Raw genomic sequence first — 19,084 nt, forward strand, 5'->3', positions numbered from 1 at the left:
CCATTTTGGGCAGGAACTCACACGGACCACCAACACACAATGGCTTGCCATTAACGAAATACACAGTGCAATATTTCAGGTCCACCGGCTAATTAATACTTGATGGAGTACTTTGTGACGTGACACCCGAGCGGGAAAAACACCGCGAAGTTGTCGTTCGCGGTCGGGGTCAGGAATCAAACCCAGATGAGACAGCTCAGAGGCGAGTTCGACGTGCCAGAGGATATGTTTTAAGTGTTTCGTTCTTTTCTTCGTGACGCTTCACCGGCCAGTGAATTATTCCTTCACTGAAAGAGGTGCTGACGTACTCGAACTCGAGGTGTATGTAAAAGTAAATTCAGCCTGGATGTGTTCCCTTTCGCTTTCCTTTTTACTTTTAGTATCTGATTGTTATACAATGTAATACGAGGCTCCGACTCCAACAATGGATTAGTGTTCTACGTGGTTCGTGACGATCGTGGAAAACCTCACACACCGTTGTCGAGGCGTTATAAGCCACGCGGCACTTCCACAGGTCTATTGACTGTTTGTCCCTCAAGATTTGCTCGAATCGCTTCTTCTCCTTCTTCTCATTCTTCTTATTTTTCTTCTTCTTCTCTTCTTCTTCTTCTTTTGCACAGTCCACCTGTAAGGACGAGTTTTCCACAAGTTCCCTGTTCTCCACTCGGTTTTTCCGCTCTCTGAAACGTTTCGGTCCCCTCCCCCGTCCTCCTCCTCCTCCTCCTCCTCGTCCATCCCTTACAGTTGTCCGCGATCCCTCTCTCCTCTCTCCTCTCTCCCCATGATGCTCGTCTCGGCTCCGCTTACATCGCAACAGCTCAAACGTCTGAAAGAACAGCGTCAGGGTCCCGCGGGGGTTTCTCTCCTGGAGCCCCTGATGCGTCGCTGGTGGAATCTCCTGCTCCACTTGATCCCGACCTGGGTCGCCGCCAACGCCATCACTCTGGTCGGTCTCATGTGCAACGTCCTGTCGACCCTGTGTCTGCTCATTCACTGCCCGAGGGCCACCGAGAAGGTCGGGACAGGATCCAAACGGCGTGTACCTGATGTACCTGATGTACCTGTCCGCTTCGTGTCCGACACCCTGTATTGTCTTCCTTCCCTCTCAACGTAGCCCCCGTTACCGATCCGAGTGCAATCCTCCTCCCTCTCTGCCAGCTGTCTGCTTGTCCAAGCCCATGCAGCGGATCCCCGACCCTTCTGTGACCCCATATAATGACCCCCTCCCCCGTCCACAACACCAAACCACCCCCCCCTCATCCTCAACTTCATATTCTGTCCCCTCTCCATCCAAGACTACATATAACACTGCACACCATCTAATGCCCCCTCCTTGTCTGCGACACCATTTCATTCCCCCTTCCTTGTCTGCAACGCCAACAAATGACCCCCTTCCTTGTCTGCAACAGTCTCATGCCCCCCCTTCCTTGTCTGCAACACCGTCTCATGCCCCCCTTCCTTGTCTGCGACACCATCCGATGCTCCTCCTCCTTGTCTGCGACGCCATCCGATGCTCCCCCTCCTTGTCTGCGATGCCATCCAATGCTCCCCTCCTTGTCTGCGACACCATCCGATGCTCCTCCTTGTCTGCGATGCCATCCGATGCTCCCCTCCTTGTCTGCGACACCATCCAATGCCCCCGTGTACCTCTCTGCTTCGTGTCCGCGACCTTGTTTGTCCCTTCTTCCCTCTCAATGCAGCCCCCATTGCCTATCCAAGTGCAATCCTCCTCCCTGTCTGCTACTTCCTCATCCTGACCTCATTTTACACCTCTTATCCTTGTCTGTGTCCCCGTATAATCCTCCCTCCCCGTGTCTTCCTCTGCCACCCCATGTCACGCCCATGAGCAAATGTGAGCCCCCTCCCCTCCCTGTATGCTTTAACTTCTGATATATCCCGTTTGTGTAGGCTCCATCCTGGGTACACGCTCTCTGCGCGTTCTCAGTATTCATGTACCAGAGCATGGACGCCGTAGACGGCCTCCAGGCTCGGCGAACGGGCAGCAACTCTCCACTCGGCGAGTTCTTCGACCATGGCTGTGACTCCATTTCCACAGGTTCGGGTCCCGTTTGGATTTTTTGCTCCCGGGTGTCACAAAGGCACAACAAAGATTTGCTGTGACAAAGTCCGATTGAACATGTTTGGTCACTTGAGAACGTCGGGAAATTGTTGCTACTGCACTGTCACTTCCATAATTATTTTATTCTGAACGTGGGTTGTTCGGTCATTAATTAGCATTCGGTGCTTTGAACGTGACACCGAGGTGGTCTGGTTGTACGCGTGTTCCATGCAGTGCTCGTGTCCGTATCCGTGTCCATATCCCTGCGCCTGGGTACGGACCCCAGCATGCTGTTCTTCCTGTGTTTTGCTGCCATGTTCATGTTCTACAGCGTACACTGGCAGACCTACGTCACTGGCAGTCTCCGTGTATCCTGGTAAGGGTGTCCGAGTGAATGTCCGCAAGAATGGGGGGGGGGGACTTTAACGGCCTGCGTGGTTCATCAGATCCGTATTGCTTGATGTATTGTTGTGAATCTGGAAGCCGTGAGCACTCAACATACAGGTCCTATAGAACAGTTATATCAGTTCGGTAAGTATGTGTTTTAAGTTAGGGTCCCCGTCCCGTGTCTAATTGGGTAATTAAATGTACATGCGCTGCAAAGTTCCTTTGATAGTCATGGTTTTCTTTTATTTTTAAACCCTCAAAACTACAACAACGCCAGCATCACCCTCACTTTCACCTCGCTCTGGCTGATGCCATTGTGGGCGGAGTTCAAGGAGGAGCCTCGCGGCGGCCCTCGACCAATCAGCAGGCTAGGAGTGAGGTGGCCGCTGCTCAGACAATCAGACCCCGCGACGGTGAGAAAGGCAATCCTCATGATGTCACCACTCCTCCAGGCCAATCGAAGGACTTGCCGCTCGTTTTGGCCAGTGACGGGGCGACGAGCGATTCTGCACGCCAAAACCGTCTAGTGAGGGAAAGCGGGGAGGGCGGAGGCATCCCCTCCCCCCCCCCCCGGGACAGGGTGAATAAGGGTGCGGCGCGATCGGACGACAAGAGAGCGTTCCTCGACAAGAACCGCAAGTCGGTTGCGCGCCGTGTCTCTGTCGGTGAACAAGGAGAGAGAAACTGGGGACACGAGTGGTGATCACGTTCGCCTCACACGCGAAAGATCCGAGTCCAGCCAGCTCAACGTACCCGCATGAGGCGGACAGGTCCGAGGCAGGCTCTGGTCTTCAGCTCGCCTTTCCCTCTGAGCTGGAGGCCTCTATAAAGGCTGTGGCCACTGGTTCTTGGGTGTACGTGTGTGTGTTTGTGGCGCCAGTGTATTAAGTAAAACTGCATAAGTGCTTGTACATAAATTGCTATTCCTTCAGTATTCGGTTAACTCTGCCTTCTTGCGTGCTCCCCTGCCCCATTATAAATGGATACATTCGTTAAATGTATCAGTTCGTTGCTGTGTTTCTTCCATTGGCTTAGCGTGACTCGTGTTTGTGAATTATAACGGCTGTTGCCGCTGTAAATGTACATTCGGACCGAAGGAACTTCGGCAATCGTCCGCTCGGGTTGCACACTGGTCGGGCACGCTAACGGCTCGACTCGTACGAGGGCCTTCGAGGGTGTGAATACTCGATAACTCGCCACGTGGATTTCTAGGTATTTTGAAGATTGGCAAATAACCCTGTACCACGTTGTGTAATTGACGATTCACGGTCCGGTAAGGGACCCGTACTTGGCGAAGTTTTCCGAAAGGTACGATCTAGATTTTGGGTGTTCGGTAGAGTCGACCCTACCGCCCCACCTTGCGGTCGTGCTCGCAGTCGATACCCAGTCTGCAACAAATTGGTAGTCAGGAGTGCGATTTGATCCCTCGGCCTCCGGAGAGAAATTCACGCATTCGGATCAGGGGTTGTCGGGAGCAAACCCTCCCCCCCCCCCCGTGTCCCCCAAATTGTGAGTGTTTTTAAATTTGCTTCGCAACACGCAACATGGCAAGCCAAGACGAGCTGAAGCAGGTGGGTTTAAAGGTAGATGTAGTGGTAGACGAACCCATGGTCCAGGGCACCACCCCCATGCAAGAAGTCGTGCCCCTGCAACCAAGTTCATTCTGTAAGGGGCGGTGTGTGACCCCCCCCCCCCGTCAAACTTCTCTCCCGACTCTTGGCGGATCCGCGCCCGATCGAGGCGAATCGGCTTCGTCATGGTCGTTCGACATGAACCGGTTGGGGGAAATGTTGATGTAAATGAGGGGAAAAAAAATGGACGAAAATGCGTGCGATATCCAACGGATGGATGCCAAAAAGGAGGCGAGAGCACATAATGGACGCAAATATGCAGGCACTGAGGGGTGATATGGATGCGAATATGCAGGCACTGAGGGGCGTTATGGATGCGAATATGCAAACACAGCAGGGTGAGGTGCAGAGCATGGGGTTGAACCTCCAGGCGGGGCAAGAGGCAATGAGGACGGGCGTAAGAGGCATCATGGTGGCACCACGTGGCAGAGCGACCGAACCGACGAGAGGGAGTGCAACGGCTGTCAGGCCCGCGATGGACACGGGTGAGGTCGGGGTGACTAGAGACGCCGTCACGGTAAATGGGGAGACCGAAACGTGTAGGGTGAGACACGAGGGGACGACGGAAAAAAATTAAAAGAGGTGATGGGGACGCAGAAAATATAAGGGACAAAGGAAGAAACTAATGAACACGAGGGTACGATGGAAAAATTTACACAGAGACGCAGGAATTAAATAAATTAAAAGAGACAACGGAAATAAAAACTGACACGGGAATCAGAAGAGGTGGAGGATGAAGTAAATCAAGTAATTCACGAACACACACACATAGAGTTGGTGGGGGATAATGAGGTTGAGCTGGGGAAATGTTTCGTGACCCGGTGCGAGCAGCAGGATAGCCTCCTTAAGGAACAAAGGGAGACGGTATGCTCTCTCGAAGCAGATCGCGATGAGGTGGGTCCGATCGAGCCGTGCGAGGTTTAGGGGGTAAGTGATGTTAACGGGTACACGCGGAGCTTGGGGGGGGGGGGTAAAGAGATCCTGGGACCCCTTGAGGTAACACGAATCCCCAATGTGAATGTCCCGGTGTGTGTGGTTAAGAGTACGAGTGGTACGAATGTATCTAAAGGTGTGCAGAATGTGAGTGTCATGGCGTGCGTGAGTGCATGCGAGGAAATGGACGATGGACCGACCCAGACGGAAGACGGGTGTGGCGAGCCTTTCGCGCCGTATAGGGCTATTTTGGTTACCGCGCCGGGTTTGCGCGACGGCGTGTGAGGTTCATGGTGCGTTTCGCGCATGGCCTGTCGGAGGCGTCTGCGCGATTGCGATCAGGCGTGAGAACACTCCACGTTGGATACGAGCTGGCCGCGTGGACGGCGAAAATCTAGGCGAGTGATTGAATATGGAACGGACGAGTCCACATGCGGGCGCGTATGTGAAGCTCCACGTGCGGCATGCCGCGTGTTCTGTTCGCGGAGCGGGTTCCCGGGACGATGCGCTTGTGCCAACCTACATGGGAACCGCGCAGGCTGGGTGCGCAGATGACGTTATCAGCCCAGACCTCGCGGCGTGAGCTTCGAGCAAACAGCGCACATCTTCCCGCGTGGGGAATTCCCCTAGGCCAAGAGTGAGCACTTGTTGGTATGTGCAGGGTGACGTCATGGCTGCACGTATTGGCCGTTGGAAGGGACGGACGGGCGTGCCGTACACCGCCACCGTGGCGGTGCAAAAGAAGAAAAAAAAACTCGCTCCAAGTATACGGCCCTGGGCAGGATGTGGAAAGCATCCTGTTTGGGCATAGGAGCACTAGTTAGCGGGATGGGTTTAGTTTAGATGGACCGGCCTCATGGGGGCATGAGCTGTCCTTCATGGAACCCGTGGACTAGTTGGTGGGAATTTAGTTTAGATTTGTCATGGAAATGGATTTTTGAAGACATGGACAGACATGGAATGTGTAATGGGGACGTAGCTTAGCTACTTAGATTAAATGGAACATGCATTAGTGTAAGGGACGAAGAGGGAGCACAAGGTAGTTAGGGGAACATAGTTAGAGTTTGGTATGAATGGATAAAGTGAAAATGTGCACCATGAGTGAATGTGGGACAGCGGGCCCAAGTGTGTGAATGGAGCGAATGTGGAATGTATGGTGCAAAATAATGAATGAGTGGGGGGAGGAGTGAAACTCACCCAAGTGATCCCAGGGTCAGTGTAATGTTAGTTAAATTTACTAAAAGGAGGTCGGTTTGTTGTTGGTGTCGAGAGAAGGCACGAAACCCATTTGGAGGGGTGCAGGAGTAACATTGACCAGCTGGGAGCGTGGCTAGCGAAGGTGAGTACTGAGTCGTGGGCACCGAAGTAGTCTGCCAGAGTAGGCCAAGGGTCCAAGGGACCGGGATAGTGTACTAGGCATGAGCGACCCGTGGAACGGGACCCGGAGCACCAAAGATGCCACGTGGGCATGGAAGGGGGGCAATGCCAGGAAGGGCAATCCCCCGCGTTCATTGGTAGCAGGTAAGCTCGGAGACAGCCTCATAGCCCGGGGGTGCCATGGTTTGAGATCCAGCAGAGGGGGAAATCCCTGCCATGTGAGCCACGCTGCCCAGCCAAAAAATTGTGCAAGGGCATGGAAGAAAATTTGAGGGCAAGGCCCAAATTTATAATGGACACCAACACAGGCGACAGGAATCATGGTTGTTAGAACCCATAGTTTTAAGTGACAGGCGTTTTGGAAAGCCCCGGGGTAGTTTAAAGTTAATAAATGTTAGGGTAGTTAGAAAAAAATGTACTCCTTCGCACCATCCATCTCTTCGCTCTCCGTAGGCTGCTGGACCCACCTTGGTAGATTGCTGAGATCTGAAGGAGGCCATTCTTAGGCTTCGGTGGGCCTCGAGACAGGACGCTAGCTTCTCCCTATTCCCCTCCAAAACAGGAACATAGGGGTTGGGAGTTGATGGACAGGATAGGTTAGCTGGACAAAGACAGAAAGGGGGAGATGACATTACAAGAAAAATAAATAAAAAGGGGCTAAATTTGGTTGTTTTGTTATTGCAAACTAAGGGAGTGGGTATGGACAGACAGGCAAAGGCGATAGGTTGGGGGGGAGACCGTTTTCAGAGCGGCCGGCACCACCGCACTCCCTCCACACCACCTGACGGGACCAGACCAGAGGCCGGCCAGCTTCACCTGCCGGCCTGCTCGTACTTCAGTTTCTGGTCCGCATTGCCTTGCCTTTCCATGCCTCGATTGCCTGCCTCTGACATAACCCCATGCCTGCTACCCTGTTTGCATTTGCCCCTGTGTCGACCAACTATCTATGTGTGCCAGGACCATCAGTGTGTTTTTCAAGGACTGCCCTGCAGGCAGCTACACCATCCAGCATTTCTTTTTGCATTTCCATCCATCTTAAAGGAGCCAGAGACTGCATTGGGCAGCCTGGCTACCTCTTCAAATGGCCTGTAGGACGGCACATGGCATGCCGTGTTTGTGAGTTGCCTCCAGCAGCTGGGGGTATGAAAGGAATAGAAAGAAGAAGGTTCACTGAAACACTCAAGGGGGACCTTTTGAGCAGGCCCTGAGGACGACTGACCTTCAGCTGCTGTGCACTCACCCACACAAACTGTTGACATTGCTGTGCCTTTCTTTTCCCACAGATGGTAGGTCCTGGGCCATGGTTGGTGTAAATAGATAAGTTAAGGTTGCAAATAAGTTATTTGACCTACCTGCATGTTTGTCGTAGCGCCGGCAATGTATTTAAGTTGTCTGTGTGAGTCTGTTAGTTTAGTTACGCAGCTCATGAGGTTATTTATTTTTGGGACATGTACAAAAAAAAAGTCACTCGGATCCGAAGGTAAAATGTACTAGGGAGTCATTCCATCTGAAATCATCAAATTTTAGAAAATGTTCCCAGTTGACCCCCTCAGATTTACTTTAAACTTTCATAAAATAGTTCCCAGGTATCAAAATGAAGCTGTGTAAAATTTTAGGTCCATAGATGCGGTCAACTCCGAGATATTGAGGGTTGAAAATGTGGTTGTGGCCCTATTTTTATGGTCGTTGCGAACATCACAAAATGAACGGCTACTTTAAAAACTCCCACAACTTTTTAAATATTAATGCTAGAACCTTGAAATTTTCAGAGATTATTCTTCTATAACTGCTCTGTAAGAAACAAACATAAAACGGAGTATATCTGTTTTAAATTTTATGACCTGATCAGTTGAAATCCAGAAAAAAAAATGTTGGTTTTGTATGAAGACCCAACTTTGAGACCCCATATATTTTTATTGACCCATCCCAGAAGCTTGAAATTTTTTCAGGTAATAACTGTATGGTAGTAGTATTCAAATACATGTTTACTTTTCTTAATCAGTCATATATAATTGTCATGATCCCTCAAAAAATTGAAAATTTTCATTTTTCTGGTTGTGTTGCGAATCTGGAAGCCGTGAGCACTCAACATACAGGTCATATGGAACAGTTATATCGGTAAGTATGTGTTTTTAGTTAGGGTCCCCGTCCTGTGTCTAATGGGTAATTAAATGTACATGCGCTGCAAAGTTCCTTTGATAGTCATGGTTTTCTTTTATTTTTAAACCCTCAAAACTACAACAATGCCAGCATCACCCTCACCTTCACCTCGCTCTGGCTGATGCCATTGTGGGCGGAGTTCAAGGAGGAGCCTCGCGGCGGCCCTCGACCAATCAGCAGGCTAGGAGTGAGGTGGCCGCTGCTCAGCCAATCAGACCCCGCGACGGTGAGAAAGGCAATCCTCATGATGTCACCACTCCCCCAGGCCAATCGAAGGACTTGCCGCTCGTTTTGGCCAGTGACGGGGCGACGAGCGATTCTGCACGCCAAAACCGTCTAGTGAGGGAAAGCGGGGAGGGCGGAGGCATTCCCTCCCCCCCCCCCGGGACAGGGTGAATAAGGGTGCGGCGCGATCGGACGACGAGAGCGTTCCTCGACAAGAACCGCAAGTCGGTTGCGCGCCGTGTCTCTCGGTGAACAAGGAGAGAGAAACTGGGGACACGAGTGGTGATCACGTTCGCCTCACACGTGAAAGATCCGAGTCCAGCCAGCTCAACGTACCCGCATGAGGCGGACAGGTCCGAGGCAGGCTCTGGTCTTCAGCTCGCCTTTCCCTCTGAGCTGGAGGCCTCTATAAAGGCTGTGGCCTCTGGTTCTTGGGTGTACGTGTGTGTGTTTGTGGCGCCGGTGTATTAAGTAAAACTGCATAAGTGCTTGTACATAAATTGCTATTCCTTCAGTATTCGGTTAACTCTGCCTTCTTGCGTGCTCCCCTGCCCCATTATAAATGGATACATTCGTTAAATGTATCAGTTCGTTGCTGTGTTTCTTCCATTGGCTTAGCGTGACTCGTGTTTGTGAATTATAACGGCTGTTGCCGCTGTAAATGTACATTCGGACCGAAGGAACTTCGGCAATCGTCCGCTCGGGTTGCGCACGGGTCGGGCACGCTAACGGCTCGACTCGTTCGAGGGTGTGAATACTCGGTAACTCGCCACGTGGATTTCTAGGTATTTTGAAGATTGGCAAATAACCCTGTACCACGTGGTGTAATTATTGACGATTCACGGTCCGGTAGGGGACCCGTACTTGTCGGAGTTTTCCGAAAGGTACGCTCTAGGTTCCGGGTGTTCGGTAGAGTCGACCCTACCACCCACCTAGCGGTCGTGCTCGCAGCCAATACTCGGTCTGCAACAGTATAACTTTCCCTTTATTTATTTGTGTGGATGATTATTGTTATTATTATTATGGTTATTGTTTTTATGGGACTGACAGGATGGCCTCGAGGTATTTGCATACTCTCTCGGCTATCTAGCCTGGGTTTGAATCCCGACCCAGCTATAAACTGCCACCCTCGTGTTTCGCAGCCAATGTGATTTGTCAATGTGTGTGCCGTGCCTTGAACAGACGTTAAATGGATATTTTCTTCATCCCAGGTTTCTCTCTGGTCCCAATGTCTTTGTCAGACAATCGTCACCAACTGGAGGCAGTTGTCTTTTTCACGTCGATTGATTGACTTTGTTTTTGAGCAGGAGTGGATTTTGGGAATCATTTGAATCTTTGGTTTGGGAATAATTGATGCCCTTGCTTTAAAGGACAGGTCGAAGTAGGTAGGGTTTGGCTAATCTCTGTGCTGATAGAAGTTATCACGTGTAATTGAATCATCGAGATGTGTGCACGTTCCGTTGGCCCGTCACGAGGCTGATGGCTTGTACGTGCCCTCAGAGATGTGTGTACGTGCTTGTTTGTGTGTGTGTGTGTTCCAGCATAGACGCAACAGAAGTTCAGTTTGTCGTCATCATCATCTTCGCTTTTTCTGCCTTCGAGAACGGAGCATTTTGGGAGGAAAAGGTTCGTCTCCTCTCAGGCTTCCTCACTCGCTTTGCTTTTCAACACCAAATGCTATTTCTCAATTTGTTTCCATGAACCGATGATGTTCGAGCTGTGCTGCCAGTAAGATTATCGTTGTACGTGTGCACCGTGCTGCACTCGCCTTTACCGTGAACTCTAGCTTCCTGTGCTGAAGCTACCCATGAAGGTTCTGCCCGTGCTGCTGGAGCTCCTGGCCTGCCTCGTCGGTTGCATCGTTCACTTACGGGTCATCTTCAGCGGGGGTGTTGGCAAGAATGGATCCACGGTTGCTGTACGTTCTCGCACACCTGCACCTCACCGAGCTTGCCATGAATCGTACGAAATTGCTGGACGTGCCAATGTAACTTTCTCATCGAGTGTGCATCATGAGTGGAGACCACATTCGATCCTGTAATAACTCCTTCCATCCCACCTTGCTGAGATCAAAATGTGTACTTGCTGTGAACGTACTCTCGCCACAACCACGACTCCTGTCCCTGAACTCCCTTCCTGATCTTTTGCTTCCACATTTTAGGGCACAAGCGTGATATCTCCGGTGCTGCACATCGGCACGGTGATCTCACTTGCGGCCATGATTGCCTACAAGTCTCCAAGCGGTTTGTTCAAGAAGAACCTCTGCCTCTACGTTCTCGCATTCGGCTTTTCTGCTGCGAAGATCACCAACAAGTTGGTGGTGCGTTTTCGGGTCGACATTGTGGCCTGAAAGTCGTTTTACCCCGTCCCCAGTAAAGCCACCTTGTACACCATGTTTGCACCACACTTGGTCAATGTATCCGAAAGCTTTGGCTTATTACCTCCGCCACCACAAGTGGACAGAGGTTGTTTTACCCCTGTCTGTTTGTGAGCAGGACATCTCAAAATGTTATAGACTGATTCGGACAAAATTTGGCGGACAGTTTGGGTGTGCGAGACGAATGATTGAACCAAAAAAAAAAACGATGTACAGCATCATATCTCAAAGTTGTGGACTGATTCGGACGAGCCTCGGTGGAGGAGCTGGTTAACTGACGAGAACGATCCGATTGGACTTTGGTTGATGTCTGGATGCGGATCGAGCCTCTGAGTGAGATAAAAACTGTTCTCTCGCGGAGGTATGCGCTCTCGCGAGTGCCGTTCTGGTTTTGTTTGTACTCGTCATGCTCATTGTTTGCAAATCTTATCTTTTTTTTTTTTTAAACCATGTACCTGATTTGATTTGTAGTTGTATGCGCTCAACCGCATCCTATTCATGTACAGTACAATCTACTTGTGTACATGTGAAGCAATAATCTGCAACAAACACCGCAACACAGTCGAGGGATTAAACTGTCTGACATAGTGCTGCACCCAGTCCTGCTTGCTTCGCTCTCTTCGCTCTTGGATTTCTTCAACCTGCATGAGCAGCATCACCGACCTTCCATCTGTCATGTATCGATGGACCACATCCAATGGCCCCCAGTTGGACAAACCTTATTTTTTAACAGGAATAGTACAAAGTGACACTCCAATAAAGGAAGGGGTGTTTGGCTCTGTCTCTCTCTCTCCCTCTGTGTCTCTCTCTGTCTCTCTATTTTATCGTCTCTTATATTCTCACTCCACAAACTTTTGAGAAACCCCTCCTATTAGAAATGTGACTTCCGGTCATGTGATCGGCATGGCCATAATTGAGGTTTGCAATTCCTGTTTCCAGTCACGAGAGAACGTCGCTGCCAAATTTCAGCCGGCTCGGCCAAGCGGTTTGGCCAGAGAAGTCAAAATAGGAGACGGACAGTGCGTGATGACAATACCTTTATCTGGAGTTTAAATTCCAGATAAACTAATAAGAATATGCAATTCATTCCACAGAAAATCGTGGGTATACCAACATTAAACATTGCACAGAACGTCGATACACTGCTTAACAAAATTGTTCTTGAATTTGTGAAACGGTACTTGGCTGTTAATGACGGAGGCTAGTGTTCCTTCGGACAATATTTTTGGACATATCAGATAGATCGTCTTGCATCCTTTAAAAAAAAAAAATAAAATAAAATAGGACCGCCCGTCCTGAAGCTCACCGGGATCAGGAGCAACAGTCACTCAACCCCCCACCCATGTAGACCCCTTAATGAGCGCAGATTTTGATGCCGTCAATCCACCTTCGTTCGGCATCAGATACATGAAGCTTGTGGCCAAGTTTCATCAAAATCATGCGTTTGCTTCAAGCGACGATGACTGAAGTGTTTACGGACTGACTGACTCGCTCACCTACGCACACTGCTTGATCGCATAAGCTCACCTGACTAAAAGTCCAGGTGAGCTGAAAATGAAATCTTTGAGCCATTTGTTCGTTGATTCCAAAAAAGGAAATGTGAAATTCAGTTCGGGAAAGCTCCTTGTCGTTACCACTTGTGAAACCTCCCTCATGTGACCAACATTTAGAGGCCGAGGCGCTTCATGCATGTCCTTCAACACGTGACATTTTCAACTCGCTTCCAAAGCCCTGACGTACTAGTCTGCTGGACCAATCGTTTATTTAGCATCGTTCAACGTCTCCCGGCCTTATTGGTATAAAATTGAACAAAGTATTGCTCTTCCATACCTGTTTGGGTAGTTGTGTTACCTTTCACTTCTGGAGGTTCAACCTCTGAGTACAACCTGCATGATCTATAAAGATGGTGATGTAGGCCTGCTTCCATCTCATCCTGGACAAGTTGGTAACCTCAAGGTCTTCTCGCGCTCCTTGTCTGCTCGCGAACCTCCTAGGTTTTACTTCCTCCGCCACCGACGGTAGACGGAGGTTATATTTTCACCCGTCTCTCTCTGTCTGTCTCTGTGAGCAGGATATCTCAAAAAGTTACGGACGAAACTTGGTGGACAGGTTGGTTGTGTGACGAGAAGGAATTAGTTAAATTTTGATGAAGATCCAGATCTGAGAAATTTTTATTATACATGTAATTTTTTGAGTGCTTCTTCACCATTGAGAGATAGGGCCCAAAATGATGTATAGCAAAAATGTTGTGGAGGGATTACGACAAAACTAGGTGGAAAAGCTCGAGCGGCGACAAGAACAAGCCGATTCAGATGTGACCTATCGTTGGGATACAAAATGTAAACTGTTCAACCTGGCGGAGGTGTGTACTCTCCTGAGTACGTTTGTGTCTTAGCTTTCCATCCATGCTCAGAATTAGATCAGATCAGACCAATTAGTCCGAGAGTCTTCGCTTTGTTAATCTTCACACATCCAAGCATTCTGCTCCACTTCCTTTGTCCCTTTCTTTCTCAGCCCGTCGAATCGCATCCTTGAACTCGTTCAATCCCAAGGTGCCAGATGATTGAGGTCTTGTGTGGGTTAAAATGTGGGTGGGTTAAAACTGCATCATCGATGCAGTGGGTTAAAACTGCATCCATCTTTTGTTTCGCATGGTCATTTTTGCTCGACGTGCAGCAGGCATCATCTGCTGCACATGATAGATAGTCTGTGTGTCCTACGCATGACTCGGTACGGAGCATTAACTTTTTCTGGAACGTGTGTCAGCGTCACGGTGCATTTTGTGCTGCATGTGGTGATGCCTTGCTTTGTGCAACAGGTGGCTCGCATGACACGGAGCGGAATGTACCTTCTCGACACGGCGTTTCTTGGGCCGGGCCTTCTCTTCCTCAACCAATATTTCAACACCGTGCTCAGCGAGCATCTTCTGCTCTGGGTTGCACTGGTAAGAGGCCTTCTACATATTATACAACGGGGGTGGGGGGGGGAGAGGGGAGTGTTGGCAGATTGAGAAAAGCAATCGAATAAGAGACTAGGGAGGTAGTTGTGGTCGTGGGTTTCAGCATATATGGTAGACTATGGTAGATGGTTCATTTCAGGGTGGTGGGAGTTCGTGAATCTATCAAATTCCACTCGTTTTGCATACGTATGTAAATTGGCCCAATTCTGGTGTTGTATTCACATTCTGTATTTTTAATTTATCTGTGCATCCCTGTAAACATGTACATCCCTATTAGGTGCTGTCGGCATGGGACCTGTTGCGATACAGTCTGGGCATTTGCCTTCAGATCTCATCCCATCGACACATCGTCATATTTAAGCCTGTCCCGGCCGCCACCCGATCCACCATACCTCAGCGTCGCCACAAGTGAAATGAAGGAAACTTGTGCAGGTGGCTGGAAGTCATGGGTCCACCCACGGCTTATTCTGTGCAGGATGCAGCTTCGAGTGCCGTGCCGTATTCAAACCGTGGCATTGCTGGTTGGTTCAAGCCACAAAGCGCTTTGAAGCAGATCGTGGTTCGAGCTCTTGAACCACCGTGAAGCTTTTGCTGAACCTCGCAGACTTGTTCATGCACCAGGAGTTGCAGGCCGTGTGCACCGTGACAAATTTGAGTACTGGAGATGTGTCTGAGCCGAATGATCGGCGTTTGTGTCCCAGTGATCGGTTTCCGTTGCTTTTGTAAATCCCAAACCTGTCTCGCCTCACATTCTGTCTCTCGCCTTCAATAAAACATTTCTTCCTTTTGATTGCCCAAGTGCTGACATTGATATACGTGTGTAACTCGGTGCACTAATTTGTCCGTCGATGCAACCTTGTTTGTGGTGTTTACGCGGTTAATGTGTGAGAGCCATTGGTGTACGTAGGCCATCTTGCTCGCACATTTCGAACGTCGTCCGCCGTTCTTTCACTTGTACTTACGGAGAATTAAACATGTTGCCATAACAAGGTATTTGTTGAATAAATAAAATGATGGATAAATAATACCTGTGTGTAACATGATGGTACACACAAAACGTTTGAGTTATTATAACTCGACTTGTAATATTATAAAACTGTAAATTAAACATCTGGAACCTTTCAAGTGGAGAGTATGTGAGGACCCTCGACATGTTGCGGAGCTAGGCGTCGGCCACGAGCACGACCACTAGACGGAGCAGTAGAGTCGGCTCGACCGATCGCCCGGAATGCAGATCGTACTGTTCGGAAAAGTCCGAAGAGTACGGGTCCCTTTCGGACCGTGAAGGGTCAATATTTCCACCACGTGGTACAGGGTTATTTGCCAAATCTTCAAAATACCGAGAGATCATGTGGCGATCTTCCGAGTCTTCACACGCTCGACGGAACTCGTACGGAAACGAGCCGCTTAGCACGCTCGTTCCGTGTGCGATTCCGAGCGGTTCAATTGCCAAGAACCGTTGGTCCAAATGTCCCCTTCGGGCTGTAACAGCTTTTACTAATTCTCAATCACGCGTCATGTCGAACCAATGAAAGAAACACAAAACGAGCTGATGCATTGAACAAATAGGGGTATTTATTTACAATAGGTAGGGAGGGGAACACAAAGAGCAGAACTAAACCGACTATTGAGAATGCAATTCAAGTATATACAGCCCAAAGCACTTGACAGTTTACTACTAATTATTAGACGGGTGCCACGAACACACACACACACACACACACACACACACACACACACACACACACACACACGATCGGACCAAATGGTCTTTATTGAGACCTATTTCGGACCTGTCCGCCTCGTGCGGTCTTCATGGACCAGGTCGTTGGGGCCGAACTGGACCCCCAGCATGATCCGGACGATCCAGGCGAACAGAGTCGGCAGGGCGAAGGTTGGCGGGAGAAGACCCTCTGTGGCACCGACCACTCTGTGCGCAGACATTCTTCAGAACTCGTGCACGACCAGAACAACGAGAACAATAGGAGAACCATGAAGAACCACTGGAGAACCAACAACGAACGCGCAGACCGTGGATATATTTATATCCCCCCCCCTCTTCGGAAGGGGGGGCCTCCTCGCGATCCTCCCTCTCTCACTGGCTGGTTTTGGCGCGCAAAATCGCTCTTCGTCTCTCTCACTGGCCAAAACGGGCGGCAAGCTCCTTGATTGGCCGGGGGGGGGGTGGTGACGTCGTGGGATCTGATTGGCCGGGCGACGGACACCTCAGATGCTGATTGGTCGAGGGCCGCCGCGCGGCTCCTTGAACTCCGCCTTCTTCCAAAGGACCGCCCCTCCCCCAACAGGAAGTTGAGCAACATGTTTCTGCAGGGGTTCCGCCCACCCCTGACGTCAGCCAGAGCGAGGTGAAGGAAGCGAAGTGAAGGTGAGGGTGATGCGGTGTCGTCGGCATTGAGGTCGGTGGTGTAAAAATAAACGAAAAGAAAACCTGACTATTAAAATAACTCCATAGCGCAGGAACATTTAATTACCCATTAGGTTAGGGTCGGGCCCCTAGCTGGTAACATGTACTTACCGATATAACTGATCTTAATGGCCTGTATGTTGTGTGCTCATGGCTTCCAGATTCGCAACAATATTACATATGCAACTGGAAGGGCACTTGGTAGAGCGCATACTTCCGCCACGTAATGCCTGATCCACGAGAACACATGAGGCCCCATACATGTTTGAAATATCATGCTATACATTGTTTTTGGCCCTATCACTGGTGAAGAATCACTTCAAAAAAAAATATTCTCGTATCCAGATCCGGATTCAGATCTTCACCAAAATCGAATCCATTCATCCTTGTTACACACCCAACCATTCCACCAAGTATCATCCGAATCCGTACACAACCTTTTGAGATATCGTGCACACAGACAAACAAACAAACAGACAGAAAGGGGTGAAAACATGACCTTCACCTTCGGTGCTGGAGGTAATAATGATTCGATTTACCCCTCTACCCCCGCCCATCATACGGATTAATAACGCTGTACAAGTTCAAACGATGAATCTACAAAAAAAACCTTTTTATTCACAAAACTACATTACCACCACAACTGATCTGTGCAGGTAAAGTTTTACATTATTTTTGTCTGAAATACCTACAATGGATACCATTAGATTAAGGTGGGGACGAGATGCCCCCCAATACATCGACCCCTTCCCTCGTCCTTTTTTTGGTATCCTGAACATGACCTGCCACTCGACTTCATTCACTGCTCGATGGCAGTGATGTTTCTCAATATGGACTTCTTGTGGGTGGCGAATATGTCATGGTTTTGGAAAACTTACCCCAGGGGTAGAGAATATATGGATACGTAGGTGACCCGAAGATCAGTTATTACATTAGTCTTTGTATCGATAGTCCTTGGTCCCTTGTCAAAGGGCTGTTCGGGGGACATGCGTTGGCTAGGCTGTCTGTCCCGCGTATTGTCTTCCCCCCTCCTTACATTCAATATTTATTCCTTCACACCGTCGTTCTGTTCAATCTCCTGTTACTTTCAATCATCCCCCTATTACCCCCATCGGCCCGTTTCAACAGTCCCTCCTTCTCCCATCGGTCTTGCCTTCAATCCCGTGGCTGTTTGGTCGTCCCTCGGTTGTGCGGGGTTCCTCTCCGTGTTTCCTCTATCCGTGCATTGCTGAATAACCCATCGGTTGGTCTCACTTGCATGCTCGTGTCGCTTGGTGATCGTCGTGGCCTGCGAGGTGCGGCACAGCATGGTACAGGGCATGGTACAGTGTAAAAGTGAGAATGCGTGTTTTCCGCGCGAAAGAAGGGGCTGGGGGCTTCGTTGAAACTTCCCTCAAAATGGCGTGGGAATTTCCACAAGTGACATCAGGCACCTGCCCCATTTGCTGCGGATCAATGGAAAGGGGAGAAGGCTTGTGTGAGGAGGGGAAGAAAGTTGATGTGACGAAGAAGAAAAAAAGGCGAAGAGAAGGACTCGTGACAAGCTCGGGCGAGCAGGGACGAAGAGTGCTCCTGAGCAGACGGCTCGGAAAGCGGAAAGGGAAACAAGCAAAAGGCAGAAAGCAGAAGAGATGGCGGACGCAGAAGGCCGAGGAAAGCAGAAAGGAGAAACGAGTGGGACAAGCTTTCCTGAGCAGAAGACTGACAGACTGAGAAGGTTCGTGAGGGAAGGAACAAAAACGTGCGAGGGAAAAGAAAGGAAAGTTTCACGAGCAGTTGGTGTCGAGCTTCTGTTAAAAAAAAGAACATTCCTTCCACGAGCGTCATCTTTCCCTCTCGATGCTGTCAGCCACAAAGGACGAGGAGGGTGAACGGCGGCTCTTCATTGATGGGGGTCTGAGGAGGAAGAATCTGAGGCAGAGGAGAGCGAGTCGCACATCTGGGACGCCAAAGAGGACTCGCTTACTGGGTCCGGGGTCATGGACGCAGCTTCGTGTCCCCATCGCTTCACATCGTCACTGCCCATCTTCCCCATCCATTTCCTCCACATTCTCCTGTATATTTGTTTGAGGTGAAGGAGAGAACGAAAGACTGGTTTCCTTTTCTACATTCATTACTTTTATTTTATTTTCAAGGTTTAACTCTCAAACCTCTCACCCTCCTCCAAATCCTGGTGGTGTATAGTCAAATCTGTTTCTGGTGTATGTTCCCCCTCCATCCCCTCCCTAACCTCAAATGGCCGCACTGCTGATACCGCACGTGAAAAGGCCGAATGCCTAAACTCGGTGTTTGTATCGAAATCTTGTGTCCAAAACCCATCGCTTTCTGTACCCACCGTACCCAGTCACACCCAACTGTCTCTGGACTCTGTGTCCTTTTCTCCCGACAAGGTGGAGAGCTTGCTGTCAAACCTCGACTGGGATTCTGCAACTGGTCCAGACGGCATCAGCCCACGTGTCCTAAAAACCTGCTCTTCTGCTCTTGCTCACCCTCTCTCTGTTCTATTCACCCTCTCATTTGCTCAAGGTCATCTGCTTGGAAATCTGCAAAC

The 19,084-nt window shown here is 49.7% G+C and overlaps 1 protein-coding gene across 3 annotated transcripts; it reads left to right on the forward strand.

Moving 5' to 3' along the window:
- Positions 1–243: 243 nt before the first annotated feature.
- CHPT1 (choline phosphotransferase 1) lies at positions 244–14,898 on the forward strand. Of its 3 annotated transcripts, none has more exons than XM_085886824.1 (9): positions 244–514; positions 745–1,015; positions 1,909–2,056; positions 2,294–2,435; positions 10,314–10,398; positions 10,559–10,690; positions 10,934–11,092; positions 13,968–14,093; positions 14,386–14,898. In XM_085886824.1, the coding sequence occupies exons 2-9, from the start codon at positions 782–784 to the stop codon at positions 14,518–14,520; spliced, it is 1,161 nt and encodes a 386-aa protein (XP_085742950.1). In that variant the 5' UTR covers positions 244–514; positions 745–781; the 3' UTR covers positions 14,521–14,898. The 3 variants fall into 3 exon arrangements, with proteins under 3 accessions (XP_085742950.1, XP_085742949.1, XP_085742951.1); XM_085886825.1 differs by having other exon boundaries at positions 249–514; positions 818–1,015; XM_085886823.1 differs by having other exon boundaries at positions 245–1,015.
- Positions 14,899–19,084: the final 4,186 nt, after the last annotated feature.

The sequence above is a fragment of the Eptatretus burgeri genome, chromosome 6 (genome assembly GCF_056783735.1).
Source record: "Eptatretus burgeri isolate ZD-2024b chromosome 6, Ebu_testis_v1, whole genome shotgun sequence".
Classification (NCBI taxonomy): Eukaryota; Metazoa; Chordata; class Myxini; order Myxiniformes; family Myxinidae; genus Eptatretus; species Eptatretus burgeri.